General features: G+C 47.0%; 1 protein-coding gene across 2 annotated transcripts in view; it reads right to left on the reverse strand.

Moving 5' to 3' along the window:
* Window positions 1-6,782: 6,782 nt before the first annotated feature.
* The window catches only part of LOC144155266 (C-Maf-inducing protein-like), a 43,220-nt gene continuing 23,522 nt past the window's right edge, over window positions 6,783-26,480 (reverse strand). For both annotated transcript variants that reach the window (XM_077686597.1, XM_077686598.1), the window contains exons 10-16: window positions 25,679-25,744; window positions 25,533-25,559; window positions 22,819-23,269; window positions 20,679-20,825; window positions 20,518-20,623; window positions 18,606-18,676; window positions 6,783-10,159 (exon numbers count right to left, since the gene is read on the reverse strand). In XM_077686597.1, coding sequence (XP_077542723.1) covers window positions 10,106-10,159; window positions 18,606-18,676; window positions 20,518-20,623; window positions 20,679-20,825; window positions 22,819-23,269; window positions 25,533-25,559; window positions 25,679-25,744 — 922 coding nt within the window. In that variant the 3' untranslated portion in view covers window positions 6,783-10,105. The remainder of the gene's footprint in view (window positions 10,160-18,605; window positions 18,677-20,517; window positions 20,624-20,678; window positions 20,826-22,818; window positions 23,270-25,532; window positions 25,560-25,678; window positions 25,745-26,480) is intronic.

Here is a 26,480-nt window from a genome sequence, read left to right on the forward strand (position 1 = left end):
GGAAGTGAATTTCACTGCCTTCAAGGAAACTGGCGATGAGGGTGAACATGTCAAAAACATTTATAGATGCTTATTTCTTCTGTTGGTTTCTGATTTGGATATTTTTTCTTTCGCAAAATGTTGGTGTGTCGAGGGAAGTAGCCGCTTGTTCCAGCGCCGCCTTTAATAAGGCCAGATGAGGCTCTGAAGTCCCATCACCAGTACATCAAACGTGACGGTAGAGAAATCAGCTGATTCTTTGCGGTTGCGAGGAGTTGGTAGTGTGATTCCGGTGAAGCCGCTTTACGGCTTATCCGACACCGCTTCCCCACTCGCCCTCGCTACCACTAATGCTTCGTTCACAAGTTGCGCAATCAGCTGATCAGCAATTGCAGTTTTGACTCGCGTCGTCCGCTCGGAAGAAGAGCGGGAATCGAAGGAGCGTCGGCGCGCACAGAAGCGCGAATGGGCGCGAAAACAACGAAAACCCTCTGCTTCAGACGTGCAGCCACCACCGTTACCACCTCAAGTCCCACTTCATCGAGTAGCTGCGAATCCCTCCCGGATGAATTATTATTATAATTCTTTATTCAGAAGGGTGAAGGTCTCGTCAGGGATGGGGAAGATGGTAAAGGAGGTGGGGGCGTCTACATCCTCATGTATCCCCATGGTAATGGCGAAGGTCCACAGGGACATGACAGGCTCTTTTGGGCGAGCCCGGCCCAGAGGAAGCGATGCCTACTCCTGGAGGGTTTTGATGTTTGGCAGCTCTTCTCTCCGCCGCGAGCCTCAAGCACTCCCACAGCATGTGCTATATTGGGCCGCGTTGGCCCGTGACACGAGGAGGAGGTCACGATGGTCGTCTCCCTGCAGTTCACGGGGGCTTCTCTCAGGTGTCTTGAGCGGCGGGAAATGTATGCCTGCCACTTTGCGAGCACGTGCTCCGTGAGAGCAGCCCCGGCTCTTATTTTGTGTACCAGCACTTGGGGTCCCCCTGGGACAGACAGACAGAAAAACTTTATTTCGGTTAATGCCATTCAGGTCGCGCTTGTAGCCGGTGGCATCCACTCACCAGCGACCTCCTCAGCCCTGTCGATTAGCCGGACCTGAAGGTCCGGATCGGAGCTGCGGAGCGCGGCCTCCCAGTGCTCCTCAGTGGTGATCAGTGGGAACGGATCCTGGGGGCATGCCCATATTATGTGAGATAGGGTGGCGTGTTCACCGCACAGGTTGCAGGCTGCAGTGGGGTAGAGACTTGGGTGTACGTGGGTAAGACGGGCTGGGTTGGGGAAAGTGTTCGTTTGTAGCAAATGCCAAATATGAGCTTTGCGGTTATCTAATTGCTGGTCCGCCGGTGGGTAGATCCGGCGGGAGAGGCGGTAGTGTGTGGTGATATCATTAAATGTGACCAGGCGATCCCTCGCAGACCGCGCCCCGTGATAGGGATAGAGATTAGGCCCTGCCCGGATCGTGAGCCCTCGGGCGTGTTCGTGGGCCGTCTCGTTTCCCTCGAGGCCGGAATGTGCGGGTGCCCAGGTCAAGTGAATTGTCTGGCCTGGGGATATGGGTGGACATTGTCCCAGAATTTTGAGTGCCACTCGCGATAATCGGCCAGTGGCGAAATTTTGAATTGCAGTCTTTGAATCAGAAATGATTGTCTTGGGGGTGGGATTCCGTATTAAGGCTAAGGCTATGGCCGCCTCTTCCGCCGTTTCTGGGCGGGTGGCTCGTATAGTTGCCGAGTTTAGAAGTCTTTTAGAGAGGTCCGTTATAGCGACTGCGTATGCATCATGGTGCCTGTATTCTGCTGCGAGTCCTCCTGGTAGTGGTCATAGGTCGTGGTGTGTGTGGCAGCAGGGAGCTTCGCCCTGCTCTCTTGTTTGGTGGTGGCTGTGTCGTCTGCAGGGTCGGGGTCGTGCTATTCTAGGGGAACAGTCTGATGGGTCAGAGTGTATGCTTTTTTGTCGCTCGCCCACGCGTGGGTGGCCTCGTTCCCGACTCCACCCGCATGTCCTGGCACCCAGTCCACTCACACGGTAATGTATTTTGTTGGCCAAAAACTCTTCGCAATCGTCTGGATAAGGTGGCTTGTGGATACGACGACTGGGGTGCCACCAAGTCTTGCCATCGCCTCTCTACTGTTGGTATATGCGGTAAACTTCCAAACCTGGTGCTCCTTCGCTTGGGAGTGGTTCGATGTTGTTCACCGTGAGCAGTTCTCCCTCCAGCTCGCATCGCACTGTGCTCAGCAAGGTGTCAAACTGAAACGTCCGCCTTGCCCACACTGGCCCATCTGCACAAGCAATGGTAACACATTTGGTGGTCACATCAATGGTGGCGTCCACGAATATTGCACCTTCTTGCAGGTCCACTCGCACTGCGACTGCGGCACGCTTCTCTGTGGTGGTTTTCCCTGCAAACCCTCAATGTGGGTTTGGGGGTGCTGACAAGCTCATCTTCCCAAGGGGGGTTTGGATTTGGTGGTGGCCCCGCATGAATAGCAACTTAGTTCTTCAGCTTGAAGGGCTTTCAGTTCGACATTTTCGCCGGTGTCCTTCACGTCTAAGCCCATGCACATCACCAGTTGCTGGTTCATGTGTGCTCAGGTGGAGGGAGGGGGTAGAGGCGCACGCACTGCTAGGCTGCATGCCCACACCGATGACATGCCGTTGTGCTGGTGGGAGATTTAAACATGGATGTCTCACGGCCCATTGCGACCTGCCTGCTGTCCTCTGTGGTCAAATGGTTTGGGTTTGTGTGCTACACAAACATTACGTGCCTACATTGCAGGAGGGAAGCAGACAGCCCCATGTTCGCCTGCGAGAATAAAGCTCGAGTCCTCCCAAGCTTCATTCAGCTAATGGGCTAGGAAGTGCTCAATCACAAATTTTAAGTGTGTTTTGTTTCGCGCACTCCTTGGACTGCACCCAGCTTTGCTGGTCATCCTTCTTCAGAGAATGGAAGGGCACTAAATTTTCAGGTACATTAGCCTTCGCGATTGCAGAGTTTAATTTTTTATTTAGAATGGTCATTTTGTGCTGCATTTACCAGTGATTGTAAGCACCAGGCAGAGGACATCAGTAGGGGCTAGTTGGTGCAGCGTAGCTGGAGTGGAAAGCGCTTAAATTTTGAGCAAGGGAACGAGGACAGGAAGAGCGACAACACAGAATATGCACATCGCCCTGTGTTGTTGTTCTTCCTTTCCTCATTCCCTAGTTCAAAGTTTAACCGCTTTCCACTCTAGCTAATCAAACAGAGGAACTGGCACACTGAAAGGGGTTTAAGCTGCTGTCGTGTGGGAGGGAAGGTAGGACTCTGTAAACATAAAAGTTGCAGCCTAACGTTATTGTTCTTTAATGGCGCAAGGCTAACTAAAAATGTTCTGTGTCTGAAACATCTATTTCAGAAAAATATTTTGGTTGCCGTTATTATTCCCTTTCGTTATGATGCATCCCAACCAGACGGGCTTCTTTCCGTCAAACCCACAATTTCAACTCGAACTGAAGCATAAGAAATAGATGAAACATTGAAATACAAACCTCGTGGTGCGACGTGTCACCTCCTTGAGAAACACATTGCACTACACCTGCATTCATGGGCATTTTTATACAGGGCTGTTTCTTCACCTCCTTCCTTCAAACAGCAAAAATCTACAGGGACCACGTAGCTGTGCACAGAGCCCACAACCCACCTGTATCTCGCATACGGTAAGTACATCCTGCTCCCAAGTACATCCTGTCCTTGAATAAAGTAGAACAGGCCAGTTCGAATATACTCGTGGTGGCCAGCATATACGAAACAAGACACAAAGAGGGGATGACACAGGCATTCCAAGCTCGAGTGGGGATGACATGAGCTCCATAGCACCCGCGTCATCCCCATTCTTTTTGTCCTTTGTTTTCTATGTGCTGGCTATCATGTGCATACACCTTGCCACATACCTGCAAGGGTGTAACCCCCATATGTACCCAGTTCAAATTTTTATAGAAACTTTTATATACATATAGCCATTTTCATAAACCTGTCAATTTCATACATCTGGATATTGTACTATCTCTACTAAAGATCACCATATGTAGTCTTTGTACCCCTCTGATGACCTCCCTAGCTACCAACAGCACCAATCAAGTGCAATGAGTACAGATTCCTGGGCTAGTTGGTGTTGCACTGTTGAAAAATTCATGGCGCATGCAGACAAGGACACTATGATAAGGGTGTAAAGGAGAATACGATAAGTGTGTGACTACACATGTACACATTTTTCTCATAAAACTAGTTGAAAGTAAGTGCTCTGTGGTGTCTCTTCCTTCTGTGTCCTTGTTTACATGCGATATGAATTTTTCAAAAATCAAATGCCATCACTGCAAACACCAAGCTTTACTAGTTGCAGCCAATATAGAAACATTGTGCAAGTACAATTAATGAAAAACTGCACACATGATGCGGGAAGCCAAAAAATAAATTGGTTATCAAAAACCAACTCATCAAAGCAGACAATGCCAGTAGAACAGTTCAAGAGCTGTAGCTATTTTGCACACACATATAAACTTCCAGCTAAAGAATATCAGTGTCCTTCCTGCATTAATGGTGATGAAATTTCACGTTTAGTTATTTGTTTTTGGTGTAGTCAATTGGCAAGCGTTGCCTTCTGTAGCCACTCCCCCCCTCTTCCCAACCTGCCAACAATGGTGTCATGCCTATGGAACCGGAACCTATCTTGCTTAGAATGATATATGTATCCCACAAATATTTGTTCAAATTATCTTCGAAATAGATAAAATTAGCACCCTGGCAACGTCGTGTCTAGGGCTCAGGCCGACACTATTGCCTCCTATGCATCGACCTCTGCAACTGGTCATAAGCCAATAGTGGGTTCACTGCACCTGGATCCCCGCTTGAAGCACTTTCAGCACTTTTTTTTTTTTGCCAATGAAGAGAGAGTTTCCCTTGGCCAGCATTAGCTGTTGCAATGTCGCAACTACAACCAGTCTGCTTAACTGAAGCATTTCCCCTTACATGCACTATACTGTTGGGCTCTTGTTTTGAAGGTCGCACGTTGATTTTTTGCAGCAGCTTGTTGTCAAGTTCAGCGGTCACAGATGACAATGGGCACATCATGGTTGCCCCGATTACCCTTTGTGCCCTTATCTACGAGAACATCCGCCTGCCTTAAGCCCTAGGATTCACAAGCAATAAACAAGATAAGTGTGCATGGGCGAAAATGACTAAAAGGAGACAAGAATGCCAACGGAGAAGAAAAACAACAGGCCCTCTCTGCTCAGGCAGTGTGCGTAGACTCCCATGATAGTTGCACGATCATCTGGTGCCCCAGCTACATTTCCTGCCAGCTTGTGCTGTAGCACCCTTTTGAGACCAGCAAACTGCTTGCACTCGACTTCTCTGGTTTTCCATTCTTCCATAAAAAAGGGCACTTGTTCTCCTCTGGAAAGTTGTCTAATGGTGCTGAACCAAGAAATGGCATCCTTGAGTCAAACAGTTTTACGCAGTGCAACAGCGCCCAGCTGTCTCAACAACTCGCAAAAGCCATGCGTGGATTCAGCATGGGAAAGGTGCTCCTTTGGGCATCTACTCTATCTTTCCCTTTGCCGCTCATTTACTCCATCAGGGACGCTCTTCCTGGTCTTTAGCCCTCCTTAGTGCATCGTTCTCCCCTTTACTAATGTTCTTTCACTTTATTGTCTCACCATCACCTTAGGCGTGCCGATGAATGTCTACAACCAAGTGTTATCCAAAGATTTTAGCTGCCCATCATAGAGACTACTGCTTTTCACAAAGACAACCAAAAGATATTTCCTCCTCATTCATGATGCCCGCACTGGCGGTGCACAGTATTAACCCAACCACAATAGTGGCTTATGCCGCACAAACAAAGCAGTAAAAGGAGCCTGATCTCGTAACCTGTGTGCAAAGCCCCAGCATCCGTTACGCCTTAGCCACTATTGGTGCATGTGCAAGTTTCAATACACCGCTTACAACACAGCCAATTGATTTCCTTATCCAAGTCCTGTACAAGGCATTGGGACTTTCAATGAGATTGCCCCACCCAAAAGGGACCATGATTGCTATATTTACAAAAAAAACTGCTCGTAGCTAGCTCTACACGACTTGCATGAACATTAAATTTGATTTCAAGAAATATAAACAAAAAGGACAGCACTGGCGCTAGGTTTACTGCCAATGCCCAAAAGCAATTGCATCCAAGAGATAACTGGATAAGTAGCATCTTTTTTTTTCTTCAGGCAAACTTAGGTACCATGGCCACCATGGCAACCATAGCCACCATGGCAACCATAGCCACCTTGGTTGGCTAGGCACAAGGTGCATGCTCGCATCGCGGATGCCCTGCTGTCACCAATGGACACAACAAAGACTTGGAGGACCTCTCGCCTAGCAACAGGAGTACAAGGAAGGGTAGCGCATACCTTGCTGCGTATCAGTGCAAGTATTTAAGTGTATTTCATGCCAAAGTGTTCTGAAGTACGAAAAGATGAGTTTTTCACCAACATTTCCCCAAAGCAGCTATCTAATTTCAAGCATATCGGCCATAATAACTTCATGAAACTTACCTTTACCTACAACTTATGGTATCCTGGACTAAATGCTCACAAAATTACGGCTTTCCTGTAGGCTACACAGCTCACAATCTCGTAAAGACTTCAGTACGCAAGCAAGACAGAAGAGACAGCAATGCAGAACAAACCTCCTTCCGTGACCTTCCTGAGTCACAGAAGCAGGCCATTTGATGTCTCCAACACACAATGGGCAGTGAATGAGACGAGGAATTCATAAACATAATCTATATTTAATCAAGCAATAAAACTTGGAGCAATAAGCATTACACACATTCAAGGACAAAATATCTGTAGCAGAGATCATACATTAAAGGCACGGACAAATCATAAGGTGCTATCGAGAAAAGAAATAAAGGAAAATGAAAAACGCCAAATGTAATGCTATCGAATTTCAGTAATTTCTGCAAATACAAGCTTCTGCATGCAGTTGACATGGAAGTGTCCAGAGTATATCAGACTTGCTCTCTTCCCATGCTGTGCGCGGTAAAAGACACAAAAGTTACCAATGCGGCTAAAAGCAAGTACACAACATACCACGTAAGCCCTCCAGTGATGCTTGCACTTTGCCAGAAAGCATGGTGCATGCATAGCGTAAAGGCAAGGACACTGCAGCAGAAAAATAGCGGCAGGGTACAACCAGGCAGTTCAGCTGATGCCAGCCACCCAGCCATGTTGCCACCTCTGCACAGGTGGCTTAAGGGTGGCACAGCCCACCCAGCTGGCTTCCGTGCCCACCGTCCTCAACGCACACGCAGGTGGCACCGACCGGCTCGCACCGCACTTGTGCCACCGCGTGATTCCCGTTCGTGCCACCTCGAGGCGTATTGGCATAAAATGAGCAGCATCAAGATACCTTGTGGTGGTCGCCCGCAGTAATCTCTCACAAATCACAAAAATATATTTCCTGCCATCGCAGCAAGGAACAGACCTCTTTCTTGTTCGTATGCATGTCGAGCCAATCGTACTTGCTGCGCACGTACAAAGGCCCGCGTGTCAAAACACCAGAGCGAGCCTTTCTGTTGAAGCAGCTACATTGGAAACTAAAATTTCACGGCTTGGAAGCAAACGAGGAACAAGCAACTCCGAAGCTCTACAGTGCTACTTCTTTTTCTCTTTGGGAAGGAGGGGAATGGGAGGGCGGGGGGCAATTGAGACATGCAACGTTGACGTCACACCTTACATGGCAGCCAACTCACTAAGGACTACAGCTACATACCAACCACGGTCATGATATTTGTACATGAAAAGCTAAGCCTGCAAGATGGACAACACTTTGAATTCATAAACTTTATCATTGAAAGTTGTAATTTGTACATGTAATCTTTGTGTCAAGTGAGCTAGCACTCAAGAGTTCAGGTTTTTTTCCCCCATGATTTGTGCTGTTCAGGTGATAAGTATTGAACTTGATATCGGTAGGTCCGAAAACAGCATAAAAAATAAGAGGCTACACACAAAGTTACGCCGCATGAGGAAATGCTACACTGCAGAGGCCAAGAAAGAAAAAGTAAGTAGGCTTACGTGAAAGAGTGTAAATGTGTTGTGCCAACGAAAACAGTCTCAAAGCACACACACATGGTTTGTACGTTGCTTGCTAAGGCTTCTGTTTTGACACAACTGCAGCAGACAAGCCCATGCTGTCCCCATTCCTGGTCTTCTCCTCTTGGCCGGGCCCACCAATCCCCGAGCTGTCTCCCGCACACGGCTGGCTCCTCCTCCCCTCCGCCGTGCCACCGGGCATTGCCAAAGAAAAGGGAAAAAGAGGGGCCCAATAGACGTAAGACACTTCTCCTTTTTGCCACACCCGTGGACCTGCGGCGCCAGAAAACTTTTGTACCTTGCACTGTGTGAGGTGCTCCAACAAACCAAATGCCACTATGAAACAAACCGTCGTCCTCAATTCGCCCCCATCAAGCAATCCAGTGCTCACCGAAAGTGGGCCCTTGCAGCAACTTTTTACAGTCAATATATATGCTCTACTTTGTACTGTTTGGACAACACAGACTGACGCCTGTGTCTCGTCTGGCCACTGTTGTCCCATGCAAGCTCAGAGAGTAAGGACACAACCTCAGAAGGGGGGACACGAGAGAGCAGGAGGGCTGGTGGAAGGGGGCCCCAGGGAAGAAAGAAGCTCGTCACGACTGAGCCGCCCGTGGCTGCTGAGCCCCTCCACATTGCTCAGCACCTCGACTAACCAGCCGCGTCTCAGAAGCAAGGCTACGCAAAATATAGTCACACCTTGTTTGACCAGCAGCTCGGCACACACAAGCACTGCTACAGGGGCTGCTACGTGAGGGGGCATCGTAGATAAATTAACGGGGTGGTACTCCACAAGATTCAGAACGCAACCACCAGCACAGCACAGTATTCTGAGCAGTAAAGAGTAAATTGATACCTCCAGGCTTTGCTCCACACGGGTTTAACCTGCTGCACACACACACGCAACACACCTATGCATCCACACAAGATATACTATCCCTGAACATATGTCTTAGGAGTTATTCATACGTTATATATATATACACACAATCAGCGTACATTGAGGATACATATGATATCTCAAATACAAGCTCCATTGACGTTTTGGCAAACTATTGGATCACAAGAAACAAAGACGACGGAGTGACACGTTAATGCCCCTTTCCAAGACGGTTACTGCACAGAAGCACATGTGGTGCCACCACCGCGCTCGAGCGATTTGTCATAGCTTAGAGTAAACTGTCTGAAACCTGCCTCTCCTCTTCACTAGCATTCCTTAACAGTCAGATCTCTTCTGGGGTCCCTGCCACGTTATGAGTACAGGGCTCAAACAGACAGTTATTACAGGGCGGTCACCATGACGAGACAGTTCATAGGAGAAAGAAAACACACAAGCACCACAAGGAGGCATAATGAGAATGCCTTTGTCACCACTAGCACATGATGTGTATATGCAGAACACACAGAAACGAGCACTGCTCCACTATCTCGTACATAACACAAGAAATAAATGCTCATTCGCAGCACATTCTAGAAACCCTGATTGGTGGAATAAATTAATAAATAACTACATTAGCACGAGTAGGATTACAGTGTCCGCAGTACCACCAGAACAGGTTCCCAAGCTGGTAACTCTTTGTGGTACCTTCCATCTGGTCACGTGATTGCACAAACGAACTTGCTCGAAAATACGTGCAGCAAGTTTTTCCACATTTGGTCATTCTGAGAACCCCGGAAACGCAAGGGGAAAGCCACAGCAAATTCTACTCTAACAGTTAAAGGCCCGTACCAAATGCAGAAGATAAAAGGAATGTCACACAGCAGATTGAAATCTGCATCAAATGGCTCGTCATAAAACAGAACAAAAAAAAATCTTCTGGCCTTTTAAGAATAGAGCTGCTCAGTTAAACAGCAGGTCGATCATTTTTCGTACTAGGCGTAGGAACAAGTTGGATCACCATGGGAGACACCAAGTGGGGGCTTCAGGCCAAATGGTGGGAAAAGGAGAACTTAGGCTCAGTTCCAAAATGCAGTGCAGAAGTTTCCTCCGGCACAGGCTACCAAGCATCTGTGTAGCGCACATCACACTCCTGTAGTGCAGGCAGCTTCTCCTGAAAGGAACACAGGCCTTGTTAACAAGCAGCACACCCCAGAAACACAGCCAAAGCCTTGCCAAACACCGGCCACATGGAACAACAGAGTTACAGGGGCATCACATTGCAGGAAAGACCATTTACCAGCAGCATAAGCCGATACGGCTGCCAGGTGGTACTGACAATGGACGCCACACCATTTTCAGATGAGAAACGTTAGTGGCAGCCTAGCTAATTCAGGTTAACTGGAAAGATGCCATTAAGTTGATGAATGGTAACCGGCGAAATGGTGCCAAACAGTATAGGTTACCAGTCTTCCAATTTTGTCATTAGTCAAATTCGATTGGGGTCTTTATACACCTGGGCTATGAAGTGCGCCACAATGAAGGCCTCCACTCTTTAGACAAACTGCGAATCTTTAACGTGCACTGACACCTTGGCACGTCTTCATTTCTAGACTCCATAAAAAAACAGCCACCACGGCCAGTATCGAACTCATGTGTCATGAGATAGAGGGAAAAGAAGGAGAGACTGGGAGAGGGGGAAGGAGGAGGGGGAAGGAGGAGGGGGGGGGGGGGGGTGTCACCGTCTCCAAGGAACCTCGGTTTACAGTGCGTTACGATTCAGCGCACCGCTATTCTTTCCGCGCGTGCTGCAAGCTTCATGCAGTGCTCTTGTGCTTTTTGGCAGAGTCTACCACTACGTGCGCCTTCCGCTTGGGTGCCTCACTGTTGGTAACTCCAACCAGAGTCCTTCAATGCTTTTCTGGTCGTGAAACTCCACCGTAATGCTATGGGAAAGCTTCGTGTGCTGTCCAAGGAGGCCACACCACGGCACTGTCATTGATCGGAGGGCAGCTGGGGAAGCGGCTGGAGGGCATTTGGCAAGGAACGGACGCTCGCCGCGTTCACTTTACTTTTGCCGTGTGCCGCTAAAATGAACTTGGCATTTTGTGAGTGCCAAAAGATTTCTTGTGAACGGTCATGCTGTTACTGCATTCCTGCCTGCCAATCTGGCTACAGAGGAAATAACGACAAAGCATCGCTATTTCACTCTTCTTCTGAACAGCGCCGTTCCCAGAGGGTCGATGGCCATGCTGTGAAATCGATTTTCAAGTTGAGTGCTGCAGCTGGGAAGGGCTACAAGGAGCACTGTCAAACGTAGGGAAAGAATTTTGACCATCTCGGAACCCAACTCCCCCTAAAATCTGCCACCCAGGGGGCTTGAAAATTCCTCAGAATCAAACCGACATCAGTCGACAGTTTTGAGCAAGCGCTCCGCCTGACACAGATTCCGGTAAGGGCTACAATTAAGACTTTCCTGTCGGCTTCGTTTTGTAGCAACAATTGCGGGTATAATTACCAACACCGTGTTTCTATTGAGAAAGTGCTGCCGAAGGCGGGAGCAGGTTCTGCCATACGGCTGCACGCACGGAGCAGCGGCGACTGCCCGATGCCCTCCGATCTGCAGTGGCACCACTTGCGGTAGCCTTTGTCCCCAAATGAAACTTGGGCGGGAGTTTCACGACCAGAAAAGCATTGAAGCACTCTGCTCAAACCGTTGCAGCGACAGCCAACGATCGCAAGTTCAGACCTGACCCGGCAAGGCGGACGCCGCAGTCGAGATCTCCTCTCCCCTATCTCTCAGGCTCAGCGAGCACCGCACCGCTGCTGCCGGCCCCTCGCGAACTCAGAAAGTGTGTTGTGTCTGTCTGTACTATTTGCAGGTCATGTGCACATTAGCACTGGGAAAGGCGCACAGCAGTTACGGCTATTGTGTATAAAACCGCCCTCCCGGTGGATAGTTCCCATTCGTTTTGCAGCAGCAAATCCTTGCCGTCACTCTGCTCAAGTCCTGCACTGTAATCTTGCCCTTAACGGTATTGTTCCTGTATGGCTTCAGCTCATCTCTATCCATGCAGTAAACCAGTTAAGCTTGCTTTCGGATTCTTGTCATCCTCACCAAGTCAGCAACTTTTGCTGGCCGCTCACCACCACGCTACCACACGCATGGCGGAGGCGACAAAGCCCGGTTTGGGGACGCCTTCCTGAATGTAACCAGTACAACCTCGTTACAACAGATCTGCTTACAACAGATATTTGGATAAAACATACCGATTTGCAATGTTTCGCTCGTATTCCTATCTGCGCCATTGATTAAACTTCTTTTACAGCAGATTCTGTTACAACGTACATTCAGATATAACAGACTAGATTAAAAGGTTAACAAGTCTATTTTTGCACCTCTACAGAGGACTCTTTAAGTGCACCCCTTTCATTTCATATATATGGAGTGTTTATTTATAATTTACAATGCTGATCAAACGAAAGCAATTTGGAACAACTAAAAATAATTGTGAATTAGTAGAAATGAAAATTTTTGCTTGCCAAAAACATACACTAGCAGTATGCATACGTGTGATGTCCTGACACTCAGGTGATAGGATTTAAAATTTCACAATGTTAAACCCGTTTTACATGGTGCGATTTTCCCTGTGAATTCTCAGATGCGGCGCCGCTCGTGCAGCAAAACGACCTTTGTTCGTTGCTGCGGCATAGTGCCAAATGTTTGGAACGGTTGAGCCAGTCGAGCATCCCCCGCGAACACCGCTCATGCGGCGTAGAGGGGCCGGACCTGTGGCCAATAGGAACACAGCTAGGCGAACGTCACGGCATCACCGTTTGCACGCTTAGCAACCAGATGGCGTTGCATGTATAAGCGCGGCATAAGTGCGGGCGCACCAAAACAAACGCTTGTGCGTTCAGAACACAATGTCGTGCGCCGTTTTCAACGAATGCCTAATCGGTGTCCGTGCAAATGGCGTACATCATAGCAGGGAAGAAGTGCAGAAGAACCCAAGAGGAACCATCCGAGGCTATAAACGTTGGTCAGAGGTACACCAAAATGCGCTAGGCACGCACAATAAGCGAACCCAGGATTGCTTGCTGTGTTTGTCTTCTCTGTTATGTGTGCGCATATTGATAAATAATTGGCGATTGTTATGTGAAACTGCAAATAAACTCATATTTGCCGCAAAACAGTATGAAACAACTTGCCCAGAAAGTAAAATAAGTAGGGGTGTGCGAATATAAATTTTTTAATTTGGACCACAGATATCCGTAGGATGTCCGTTTTACAGCCGAACGTTCCGAGTCCCGCGCTTAACGTCTGGCGGACGTACTTTGGATGTATTTTTCTGGGAAACGTGAACGTCCGTTCAATTCGGTGCAACGAACGTCCAAGCTACGTTTGTGCATGGACGTTTGCTATGGTACCAACAATAAAGTCCGCTGGACGCCCATCGTACGTCTGTATGGTTGAAGCAATATTCCTCGTTCATGTTTGTAACGCATTGTAATTAGCCATTATGTTACCTATATTCTTGCTGCCTGCAGCGGGAGGCAAACAATTTGTCAGCTCAGAAAACAACTGTAATAGCTGTAACCCTCGCGCCTTTCTGGCTCACGCACAAAACACTCGTTGCGGGCTGAACGAGTCAACTTTATGTAGTTATGTTCGAATTCAAAAAAAGAAGACAGCAGATCTCGTAAAGTTTCATAAAAACAGTCGGGTTGATATACAGTGTTGTATTATTTGATTTGCTGCTAATTAGGCTAAAATGTATTTTTTTATAACTAAAGCTTTTCACTGTTTTTCTTTTGTGCGATGCAAAGCCAACACTGGTCAAGCCACGTCAAGACGTATAGCCATAGCCATTCGCTTTTGTGTGCGAGTTGCGAAGCACCAACAAACTTCGATTATCTTAGAGAAAGAAACCCTGCTGCTTTCTTCTATACTCGGTGACAACTTAAGAATGGCACCGGAAGTTGCCGCTGTGCCTTATCACCGTAGCCGGATGTTTCTCTGCGCAGCGCAAGTAGGGCGTTACTGGGAATATTTTGAACATGGCGTGAGCCGTTCCCGTGATTTTTTGGACTTAATATGCTTATAAACGACTCCAGTGACGACAAACAAACTGCGTGAGACAAGGCAGACGATATCACGCATTCATAGCAAACCCCTTTCAAAACGCGCGCGCACTGACGTCACGGGTCCGGCGTTTTGGCGGAGTGATCTTTTTTTTTTTTTATAGACATCTTTTTGCGTCCTCAACAAAAGGTAAGACATTTTTATAAGTGCCAGTGAGTGGGAGGGGGCAGAAAAATCATCTTTAGCTTTCCATGTACTGCAAATGCCGTACGATGTGCCGAAGTTAGGCATAACTGGCTTAACGCGTTTTGAATGACAGTATAAAAACGCGCTCAGGGAATCACCTTTTCTTTGCAAACATAGGCACGATAAATTAGTTATGCCGTTTCCTTAAAGCTATCAGTGGTACGTGCACGTACTCTCACTGAAAGAGAAAGTCGTTGAGTATGCCCGCCCGCATTCTTCTTCTTTATTTGGTACCCACAGCGCCTTTTTGGCATTACAGTGGGGGGAATAACAAAAAGAAATAATCAACTAGTTACACAGATAACCAAAAAAAAAATGTTCCATAGGTCGCGAGCCCCTTTTAAGATACATTCGTACACACAAGGAGAAAAAATAAAAATAAAAAGAAAAGATGTGCCATGCTGTTCAAATTTCGGAACTAACGGTTGTCAGTCGCAGCACAAGCGGTACAGAATATCAGCGAGTTTCAATAGCTATACAAAGAAAAGGCCGCGCCAAGTCGCTCCCTTGCTTTTCACTCAGTTGCTGTCACAAGAAAATATAACACTGCATCAACAACAACACGAGCAAAAAATAATCGAAGAAGTGAAAGTACCACTGTCCTACCATATCAGGCTACAACGCAGTCTCTCTCTCTCTCTCTCTCTCTCTCTCTCTCTCTCTCTCTCTCTCTCTCTCTCTCTCTCTCTCTCTCTCTCTCTCTCTCTCTCTCTCTCTCTCTCTCTCTCTCTCTCTCTCTCTCTCTCTCTCTCTCTCTCTCTCTCTCTCGCACACGCGCACGCACACACGGGCACGCGCTCACGTAGACACACACACACACACACACACACACACACACACACACACACACACACACACACACACACACACACACACACACACACACACACACACACACACACATAAACGATTTTTGCATCACAAAAAATGCTCAGTGAACAAATGTGCATTAGTTCAAAGCTTTTAACAAACACATGGAAGCGTAAAATGCATCCCCAGACTGCTCCGTAACTACGGGCACAGGTATTGATTCCATTGGTGTATTGTTTTCGGAAAAAATGAGTTTGTGAACGCCAATGTGTTGCAGCGAATTTCACGCACCTTGCAGGTGTGATCCATTCGCGCTGACACGTAATGAGGTGCAAAAATGTAATCATCGCGGGGAATTTCAATTTGAGAACAGTATATGGAATGGAATAGTTTTAAGTGAACCATTGCCCTTCGATCTTCTAGTGTCTCCCATTTCAAAATCTCTTTGCAGTGACTTGCGCTAAACGTTCCAGTCAGCCCGGCGCTACCTACGACGTGGTGTGCAGTGGCTACTTTTACGTTCACTCAAGTTTACAGAAAGGGTTGTAAGAATTTTTACTGTGTGAGTTCGTTGCAGAGATGCGTTATGCATTGGCCTTGAGGTGAAATGTAGGCACAGTGTCATGAAACGTGTAAAAAGCCGCACAGTGCGTTTTAGGTAGGGGGGTGATTTCACGACCCCAGAGAAGAGGACGCGGCCGTAGTGTTTACGCCGAGGTGCCCTATAGTGTGGCTTATGCCGGCGAACGCGGCGAAGTAAACGCATTTTGCTGACGTGAACATGAAGCGTGTACTAATATATTAGCCATGCTTGCTGTATGCGCTTGTAGACGCACGTATCTGTCAATACCCGCCGCGGTGGCTCAGTGGCTAGGGCGTAGTGCTGCTGAGCCCAAGGACGTCGGTTCGATTCCGGGCCGCGGCGGCCGCTTTTCTGATGGAGGCGAAAAGAGAAAACGCCCGTGTGTACGACATTGAGGCGCACATTAAAGATACCCAGGTGGTCAAAATTAATCCAGTGCCCTCCACTACGGCGCGAACACCTTATAATTGATAGACACCGTCAAAGCGCGTAGGTGAAAACGTATGTTTATATTGTAGGATATTCGGCGGGCATAGAAGAGCTTTGCTCGATGCAACCGAGGTATGCAGTTATTCTTTTTTTCAAATTAGGCTAGGCCTTTGTTCTGCAGTACCCTATCCGCAAACTGCTTATGCTAGTGCGCACGACAGTGCAGCTTGTCAGTTAGTGAGATCGAGGGTGGCGAAGCACTGCGAATCCTACCAGTCTCACTATCATTTGGCTGTATACAGGTTTTCAAGAGTCAAAAATTTAGTTCACCATGAAGTGATGACCGAAACATGTTCCGACATAAAACCACAACAGTAAAGGATCCCCAATGTCTCGTAAAAATTGTTTTTTGAAGGGGGCAGTCAAAATTATTTCAAACATCATTGGTATTTGTTGGCATGCCACTACATTAGCTGTAGATTCGTGCCAACCAAAATAGTTCAAAAGCAGGCTAAAATTCTTTTTGTGTGTCTAATAATGTAGCCATATATAGGACAAAATAAACCATGAAGTTTGAATTTACATGTATTTGACTTCTTCTGTAGGGTGGCTCCAAAAAGAAACATGTAATTGTTGCTTTTGGCTTTGCAGGTGCTGACCGAGGAGTTGGGGAAAATTTTGAGCCAAGATGTTCCTGGCATGAAGTGCGATGAGCATGTGAAAGGTTGTACTTACATTGGAGGTTATAATTCGTTAAATAAAGAATTTTCAACCTATTCATTCATTTATCTATTTCATTTAGCATATTTGTTTTCAGCAGTCTGCTTAACTGTTCAATAATGCACTTTTTCAAACTAACTGTAAATTTAAGTGCTTTATTGATAACATGCCTCGAAGCACTACTCAAGCTTTAAGAATACTCGATAAAAAAGCCCCTTCTGTAGCTTGTTTTGACAAAACAATAATTATAAATGCTTGTACCCTGCACTGTGTGGACCGACAACTCCACACCCTATTCATAATTTTCTTGGCAAGAGTGGGAGCAGCGATGTTTGCAGTAGCATAATACAGTGGAAAGTTGCGAGCTTATTATCGAAACCGCTTTTCAATACGGAACCATGTGTACACTGCGGGCTGTCATGCTGAAGCATCCTATTCACCGAGGTGGTAACTGCCAGCTACAACTTATTCATATTTATGTTGATACAACAGCCCGCAGTGTATGCATAATCCTTATTGAAAAGTTGTGACGATAAGCTTGCAACGTTCCACTGTATTATGCTTCTGTAACATCACTGTTTGCACTCTTGGCAAGACAAATATGAATAGGGTGTGGAGTTGTCTGTCCACAGAGTGCATGGTGCAAGCATTTATAATTAGGGTTGTGCCAAAACAAGCTACAGAAGGTGCTTTTGTATCAAGTATTCTTAAAGCTGGAGTAGTGCTTCAAAGCATGCTATCAATAAAGCATTGAGGCTTACAGCGAGTACAGGTTTTCCTTGATTCGAAAAATTTGGGACTAGAAATGGATGTCCGGCGGACATCCAATATCCGCATTTTGTTATCCCCTGGACGTCCCCTGTACATTTCGGTTTGGAAATGTCCGATTTTGAACATCCACCGGATGTCGGAAAATCCGGCTGGGACGTCTGTCTGTCTGACGTTCGTAGGATGAGCAATTACTTTGCATCGGACCATCCCACGGACGTCCGAAAAACATCCGCTGGCTTTTTGCGGATGTCTGACGGATGTTAGATAGACGTCTGTGGTCCAATGGGTTTTATCTCTTTCTTTCATCTCTAAAGCTGTGTCGTGTTTATGCACTCCCCTCATGCAACGTGAGAGCATTGCATGAAGAGGAGAGTACAAAATAATGAAATGACACTGGCAGCAAAAGAAACAACACCATGCACCATTCGCAGCCGCCACACCAACTACCATAATGACATCCCACTGGTCAGCAATGTGTTCTCATGTCGTCTCAGCCACCGAAATTTCGGTTTTTATCCATCACATGGTTAATATCAACTTCGTTTGTCCACACATAGGCTGTGCACAACAAACATTCCAACAATCTGCTAAATTTATTTCCGAAGCCTTGCTAGTGTCTCGTCATAGCCGTCAGAAAATAGGCGGGAAGGATGGTGCAAGGGTAATGAGAGTTTCAAACATACTTTTCTCGTTAAAAAATGCGTGCAAGTCGACAGAAACACTCAGATCGTGGCCTATGCATTTTAGACTTCAATTAACTAGACAATGTTTAGAACTTCCTTCAGAGTCCGATTAAGTAAGTCCTGCGCTCAAAACACCCACACAGCCACAATATTTGCTAGCACCTGGGGTGTGGGAAAATTTTTCATAAACCCACAGTCCAGGCCTTTGTTTGCAGCTCAATGCCCCTCTTAGTCACGACCATGCAACCCAGCAGCCCCAATTCTACACTATGATTAACGTAACACTACTTACTTTCAGGCACTCAAATGTTTGTGCAGACAAGCTGGTACTGTTCAAATTCAATTTCCGCAAGCTCTTCATTGCTATATAAATAGGCAAAAAAGAAAAAAAAAGCACCCATTAGCAAAACTCTTGATTACAGAACACTTCCGACCCAAAAAGGAAATTAAAATGTGGCCTTTAAGATCAGACACATGAACATTTGATGATTTTCCTGTCAACAAATGCTAAACGATAAAATTTTTTTAAATTGTACAACAAAGGTCAATGTTGTCACCTCTGTCTTCAAGGCAATAGGTCCCTGCACTGTGAATAAATAAATACGTTGAGCTCTAGCAAAGCTCTTTCATACCAAATGTTAGGCAAAAAGAATATCCACTGAATGCATCAGTAAGTTGCTGAACAAGCCAGTCTTATAGTCTAAACAAAGTGGAAACAATAAACTAGTCCTTGTACTTCCCATGGTATCATTGGCACACTTTAAAGGGGTACTGACACAAAATTTTGAAGGCGAGATAACTTCGGAAATAGATTGGTGTGGACACATATACATCATCTGCAAAATATCAGCGGCGAATACAGCCTAGAACATATTTAAAATCAATTTTAAAGTGTGAGAACCGCAACCGAGCAGCCAGCACAGGACCACGCGCAATCGACATCCCGTGGGTATTTTGTAAATAAACAACATCCACACACGTCACGAGTTTATGTTTGCCGTTTCCGCACTGCCGGCGCTTTTCGCCGGCTCGCCGCTCCAATCGGAGGGCCAGAGGGCGGAGCCTCTGCTCTCGAGAACGAACTACCCGATCGTTGGCGGCGGAGGCGCCGTGAATTCGTCAGCTCATCGGGCAGCTTGCCGCGACCAAAGTTCTACAGCGATTCCAGGCACTCTGCTTCTATTACTTTTGATTTACATTGGACACGAAAACGCGCCGGAGACACGAAAAGCCCACTGACCGAGCCGCACGGTCGCTGTGCAGGCGGCGGCCACGAAGTGGCCAAGGCCGGCGCCGGTAGCTCGAGTGATAGCTTGTTACAGCTGCACGAAATTGCACCCAAGTCCCAACCACGGCAGTTTATATGAGAAAGGAGTTAATGATGCGATGGCGGGTTGCGTTAAAAATTGTCATCTGCAACGCTTACGAGAGCGACAATCGAATATCCGCCGCAGTGCTAAGCCGAACACATCTGTAGGCGGACCTGTAGGCAGACCGCCCGGCTGCTCCCAGCGCGCGTCGTTCTCTAGCAGCGGCAGCATTTGCACTTGCAGCGCCTGCGTCACGTCCACGGTCGCTTTTTAATTAAGCGGATCACGAGATCAGTACGTGGGGGCATTGGCAGAAACTGCCGGCGACACGGATTCGACAGGGCTACGGCAGCTTTGCTCTGTGATATCCCTCCGACAGTCACATGGTCAGCTTTGTTCACACAAAATCCATCGTTTCGCGGCACCCACTGAAACCGAAACTGCGACTGGCCGCATTGGAAATGCCTCTAATTAAACAACGGTTGCACGCTGAAGCAAATGAGGTTTCTACAGGTGATAAGTAGGTCACTAGCTACTTATCGCAACAAAAAAAAAAACAAGATGAAAAATTTTTGTGTCAGTGCCCCTTTAAGAGCAAGGATATTGTTCTGAACCAATTTCCCTCAAAGGCTCTTTTCATCTCCCTTTTTAAATCACTTGAAAGAAACTAGCCCATGGATGAAGCTGAATTAAAAGTGCTCAAAGGAGACAACAAAGAAATCTGAACACACTACACCTACTCGCAAGCAGTCCTTAGCTTCTTTATTTAACTAAAGTTTTACCTGCCTACCCCTAGTGTCCCAGCAAAATAAAATGGTTTCACGTAGGAGGTTCAAGCATATGCAGGACGCAGAACCAGCCTAACAAAAACAAAACAAAAGCGTGCAAGCTTACATTCCAATGATGTGAGCCCCTTGTCGGTGACTGGAGTTTCACACAAGTTGAGCACTTGAAGCTTAGGCAGGTGCTCCGAGATGAGCTTCAGCCCAGAGTCCCCAAACTGAAAGAGCTTGGCCTTAGTCAGCGGTATGCCAGGATATGGGCTGTGTGCTCACCTGAGTTGACCACAGATTCAAGTAGCGCAAAGAAGGGAGCTTGATAAGATGCTCAGCACAAGCGCTGGTCACTTGGGTGAAAGCCAGGGACAGGCATTCCAGGTTCCCAAATGAACCACAGCTCAGCAATTTCTCCAAGTCAGCATCCTGAAATTATAGGCAAATGTCCTTATGTTCTTCAGAAATGGTCACCATCATCAACAAACCCGTAAATAGAAATGATACAAAGCTTAATTGTTTGCTCACTGTATATGGTTCAATTATTATTAAAAATTGACTGGCTGTTCTTCAGCATATACCTGCCTTATTTATGATTACCCTCAAGCATGTACAGGGTGTTGCAACAATAAATGAGCTTTGAGCTTTACAACATTTTCCTGACCAAACCGTTCTTTTGTTCGAGTCAAACTACACGAAATTCCGATGCATGGCATTTAAATGTCTGTTTAGAAATCTAATACAATGATTTGCGTCTAGGGCAAATTTGACCGCCACGATTGAAAAGTGACTTGAAAAGCGGTGATGCCACCTGGCGTATACAAAACAAAATGCACTATTGTATGTGGGTTTGCAAGTGGGTACACAGCCCCACGGTATAAAGCCACACTAAAGTACATTCGTGGTCATCCTAAGCGAGTGACAATCAGAAATGTTTAATCTGCTGCCACATTTCACTCCCCTCTGCTGCAAACCGGCATCGTGCATATCGTTTTGGGTATGTGAGGTGATGCCACCATTCTAAAGTGTTAACTTTTTTGTCAGTGCCACTGAATTTCTCAAAGATAGAAACCACTTTTATTCGGTTTATAAATGAACAGGTAACTTCTATTACTGGTCTCGGTATTAAACAAAGCAGACCATGAAATGTAACTTTTGCTTGATAAATTGGTCACAGTTGGCACAGGACCGGGGTAATTGGAAAGTAATGGGAGAGGCCTTTGCCCTCCAGTGGGCGTAAATAGGCTGGTGGTGGTGGTGGTGGTGGTGGTGGTGGTGGTGGTGGTGGTGGTGGTGGTGGTTGTGGTGGTTGTGGTGATGATGATAATGATCCAGCCTAATGCAAGGTTCGGCCATCAAGTGGACATGAGAAATGCAATGTACAGCACAAGAGATGAATCAGCAAAAAATCATTCCAAGCTTATTTGAAGGGACACAAAATCTGCCTAGCCATCACAAATGTTGTAAAGGTGCCATTTTTTGCACCTTGTCATGTATGTGCCTGGCCTGCATGTGTCTGGTATGTGCCTAGCTTATAAGCAAAGGACAAATAATTCTGCTGAATTCCTTTTTGCACAGAATACATAAAACCACCACATATAATGACAGGTAACAGGTGTTTCCATGACGCATGGCCATCCCTTACGAGAATCACAATGACATGCATACGAAGCGACAAATTTTTGCTTTGAGCTGCGCATGCATTAGGCTCTATGATAAAATGTCATACCGTATTTACTCGCATAATAATCGCACTCGCGTAATGATCGCACCCCTGAAGTTTGTCGCCGAAATTCGATTTTTTTTTATTTCCCGCGCAATGATTGCACCCCGAACTTGCTGGAGCGATAGGTCGTACATGTGCCAAGTCTAGCCAAGCCCCGTCACGTCTTTTTTTTTCTCTGCACTCGTTCTGTCACTTTTTTTTCTGTCCCGTCTGTGTGCACAGTTCGAAGTTTCACAATGAGAAGTCGTGATTGAGTGAGAAATAATTAATAAAAATGTTTTTGTGCTGTTCATGTGATGTGTGCGTCTATTACAAAGGTAAGTCATATTTACCCTTTATTTTTAATTATGTTCATGACACCTATCGTAAAATTATTGACCCGCAACTTGTTGCGTTTCCTGTGGTCAAATATGTTTCGCGAAAAATTTACCCCGTGTAATGATAGCACCCCTAAATTTGCATCAATTTTTTTGGTAAAAAAGTGCGATCATTATGCGAGTAAATACGGTACTATTTGTAGCCAGGAGCAATGAGAAGGTGCGCTGTATTGATTGTTAATGGTGCTCCTTGTGCTGTGCTGCAACAGATACCAATTTTTTTTCTTTCTTATATGTGCATTTATGAGGCCGAGTGCTGCGGTTTTGTGCCATCTGCCTGTCGGATGCTAGCGTGACCCTTCTGCTCTGCCACTCTCACCGTGGAGCGTGCGGGCAGCGTGAGCTTGGTGGGGCCCCCCTTCTGCTGCAGCTGGCGGGCCTGCCCCTGGCGCATGCAGAGGGCCCCATAGTGGGGCGAGCTCTGCAGGGCGGAGCCTGCCTGGAGCCGGGCATCGGGGCAGTCAAGGGCGCCCAGCTCGAGCATGGCGCACAGGGTGAGCTGGCAGCCCACATCGCCAGCCAGGGCACGCTCGCGCAGGGCCCCCAGCCACTTGGCCAGGGGTGCCAAGAAGGCTCGGCGCCGGCCGCAGCCACAGCCCACCAGGGTGCCCAGCAGCTGGCTCCACAGGGCCCCGCCGTCCTGGCATGCCCGGCTGCCCGGGCTGTACAGCTCCAGCCAGCCAGCCTTGCCCTCGCGCGCGCCCAGCACCACGCTGTGCACCTCGCACCGCCCGTCCGTGCCCAGCCGTTCCACCACGGGCTCCAGGCCCCTGCGGCGGCAGGGACCCCCGCTCTAAGGCTTCTCGCTCCCCCAAAGAAAGCGCAGTTCGCACGAAACAGCTGAAACTGGCAAGCAAAAGCCGTTTACAAAGCTCACTGCCAGACCTTGGGCTATTAGCCAAATCATTGCGAAACCATACCTCTACCAAGAGGACACACACTGCGACCCTGGCACACGTAACGGCAAGCCTCCTTTCTTAACCACCAGGAGCAGCTTGAAAAGAGCTCCACACGGCCCATACCCCATCGCCAGAAAACAGTGGGAATAGCCCTAATCCCAGCACTGTACACCCCAATAATCTTAACCGTAATGACACTATGCTTACTAAGGCATCACAACTTGGCTTCATGCCGGGCACTTTATTCCCACAAAGAGTTAATTCACCTCAATGTAAATGAACTTTTTTTGGGAATGCGGTTCATCTGTGCCTGCTTAGGAAATATAAAAATGCTAAGCAATCACTGCTGAACACATAATTTGAACACGGGCAACTGAAGTTCATATCTGAGGCATTCTGACGCACATAGTCACAGACCACCACACTTTGATGTCCACTTTATTGAAAATGAAGCAGGGTTCTGCGATTGAAAGTTTTTATAAAACTTGCTCTTTATATTCCCTTTACGTCAACACATTCCTCTTGGTTTACAATCCCCTGGAAGAGTCTGTGTAACCAGCGTTCTGCCGAGGAACAATGAGTTATGTTGAAATGCTGCAGCAGCACTTTAATCTTGCTTACACGGAGCCCCATTACATAACCATTTACAAAGTTAAAGGGAAACTGAAGACAACACCGAAGTTGGTCTAAACAGATAGACTGGCGTTTCCAGAAAACAAATACACCAGTCTCTGGGGCAGTACCCTTTTAATAGTCTCGTAAATAGTAAAAAAAATGAAGCTATCAGTCGCCCAGCAGAGATGACGTAAACGGCGACTGAGCGGATGTGCCAAGAGTCATGTGAGGAGCAACAGAACGAAAAGCGCGCACACAAGCTCTCAAAGAAACACATAAAATCTTCCTTTGCATGTTAACTTACATAAGTAATAAACAGTTATAAATGTACAGGTATAATTCAAGCCATGGCAACATTCGCAAGCTGCCAAGTCATGGCGTTGGTGGCGGCTGCGATGGTTATTGCAGGTTCGACGTAGTCACATGCCTGTTGCCTCCAACTGTATGTATACCAAGGCTGCACTACATAAGCCCATCTGTCCAGCTGTAAATTTGAACGTCGTTTTAGAATTTTCCAATGAAAGTGCACACGTACGCCTGCATAGTAATAGCCCACAAATGCACACATACTGCCATTCAGGTGCTCGTACACCGGAGTACCTAGGCTCGTTTTCACACTGGGCATTGGGCGCGGTTACAAGTGCAACTAATAGATGGTGCCACGTAACAAGTCGAGTGCATCGAAGCGACTAAAACCAGACTATCCATAACGGGACTGCAAAGCATTCTCGCTGCGGTTGCGCTAGACGTTTTGTACGGTGAAGTAAAAGGCTGTGCGGCGCATTCAAATTGTTTAACCACAATCGCACGTCCCGTGCGGCACCAAGGATGGCGCACACAGTCCGGCAGCCTGCGGACGTGTAGGGCGGGCAGGTTTTGTTGTATGCACTGAGAGCGCAACTAATGGCTCCTGCGGCCACGATGATTCACTAGGTAGGTTTTACTTTTTCTTCTAGACCACACCACTGTCTCACTCGCTTTCGGCCTTCGTTTACGTCCCATGAAGCATCATGAAATGGCACGAAGAATGAAATGCGTTTTTCAATTGGTAATTTCCCGGCAATTAAAGCATCTTTCACCGCTGCATAAATGCTGAGAGGGCTACGGGGCAGTTGAACTTTCGTCTGAGCCCAACTAGTTGCCTTCAGTGTACCCTTAAGTTTCCATCATTTAGTGCATGCTTAAGGCAGAGCATTTCTTAAAGGTAGCTTTCTAACCGGCCGATGGAGGCCCGTGTATCGAGATTTTGGCGTACGTCAAAGATCCCCAGGTGGTGGAAAATAATCCGGGGCCCTCCACTACGGCGTGCCTCATAGCCCAGGTGTAGCTTCGGAGCGTTCAACCCCACAATCAATCAATCAGACCTTTATAAACAGAGTAACCGAAACTCTGGTAATCTCCAATATACAGCTACTGCAGTACATTCATTTCAAAATATACGTACATAGTCACACATGCTATAACACCACTTGCATCTGTTTTAGAAGAGAAAAACAAATATCAAGGTGGTTGCACTTACAAGGTGAACCTCTGGCAGGCAAGGGCACTGTTAAAGAGAAAAGCAAAGTACTGCATTAAGGTTCTTGCCGTAAATGGCATCTCTTGTGCTAAGTTTTATATATGCATGCAAAAATGCACAAATCATCAAAGAATAGCAACACTTACTCATCTGGAAATGGCAAGGGTTGCAGAAGTTGGCCCAGTGGTAGGCGCCAATCTTCATAGTTGACACTGCATTAGCAGCAAGAAAAGAAGCTGTGAGCACGGCCTGCTCGCTCAGGCAAAGCAAAAAAATAAAGTGATATTTCAGTACTGTGGAACAGAAAAATTTTCAGCGCCAAAATGCCATTTTCTTTGGCGCTGAAAATTGTTTTCTTCAAGCAAAGAGCTGTTGTCAGAAACTTGCTGCAACAAAAACACCTCACATGTAAAAATCTATTCAACACTTATATGCCAACATCACCGAATTTTGCAGCTTGGCCAAATCTATTCTGAGCATGCAGTGGGAACCTTCATACCAACTGTGGCATAAATGGTAACTGTTTGAAGTGCACAGGTAATCAATTGTAAGCATCTGCCATGCCGGTAGGGGGAAACAAAAGGCCCTGCATAAGTAGTCGCATTATGTACATCCAGACAGGCTGTCAGAGAACCTGTCTATCGCCCCTCTGCTGACTTCTCCCATAGTGGCCGCACACACGCTTACATTGTGCTGCATGCTTCCACCTGAGCAGCCTAAAGGCACTCCATGCAGCTACGGCCTGCCAGCCAGTCTTGCTTGCGCCACTTGCTTGGCCAGCCATGGTAGAACTTCCATCAGGCCTTAATGGCCAACCCTTCCAGCTTCAGCATCGCCCGCTTACGGTGAGATTGTGAATATCATAGGAGTCTCATGTTCTAGTACTTTGCCGTCATCTTAAGTCAGACTACACGGCAACATGTTCACACGAAGTTGAACTTTACGTTG

Source organism: Haemaphysalis longicornis, unplaced genomic scaffold (genome assembly GCF_048455015.1).
Source record: "Haemaphysalis longicornis isolate Haplotype H1 unplaced genomic scaffold, Haemaphysalis longicornis Haplotype H1 scaffold_1, whole genome shotgun sequence".
NCBI classification, from domain to species: domain Eukaryota; kingdom Metazoa; phylum Arthropoda; class Arachnida; order Ixodida; family Ixodidae; genus Haemaphysalis; species Haemaphysalis longicornis.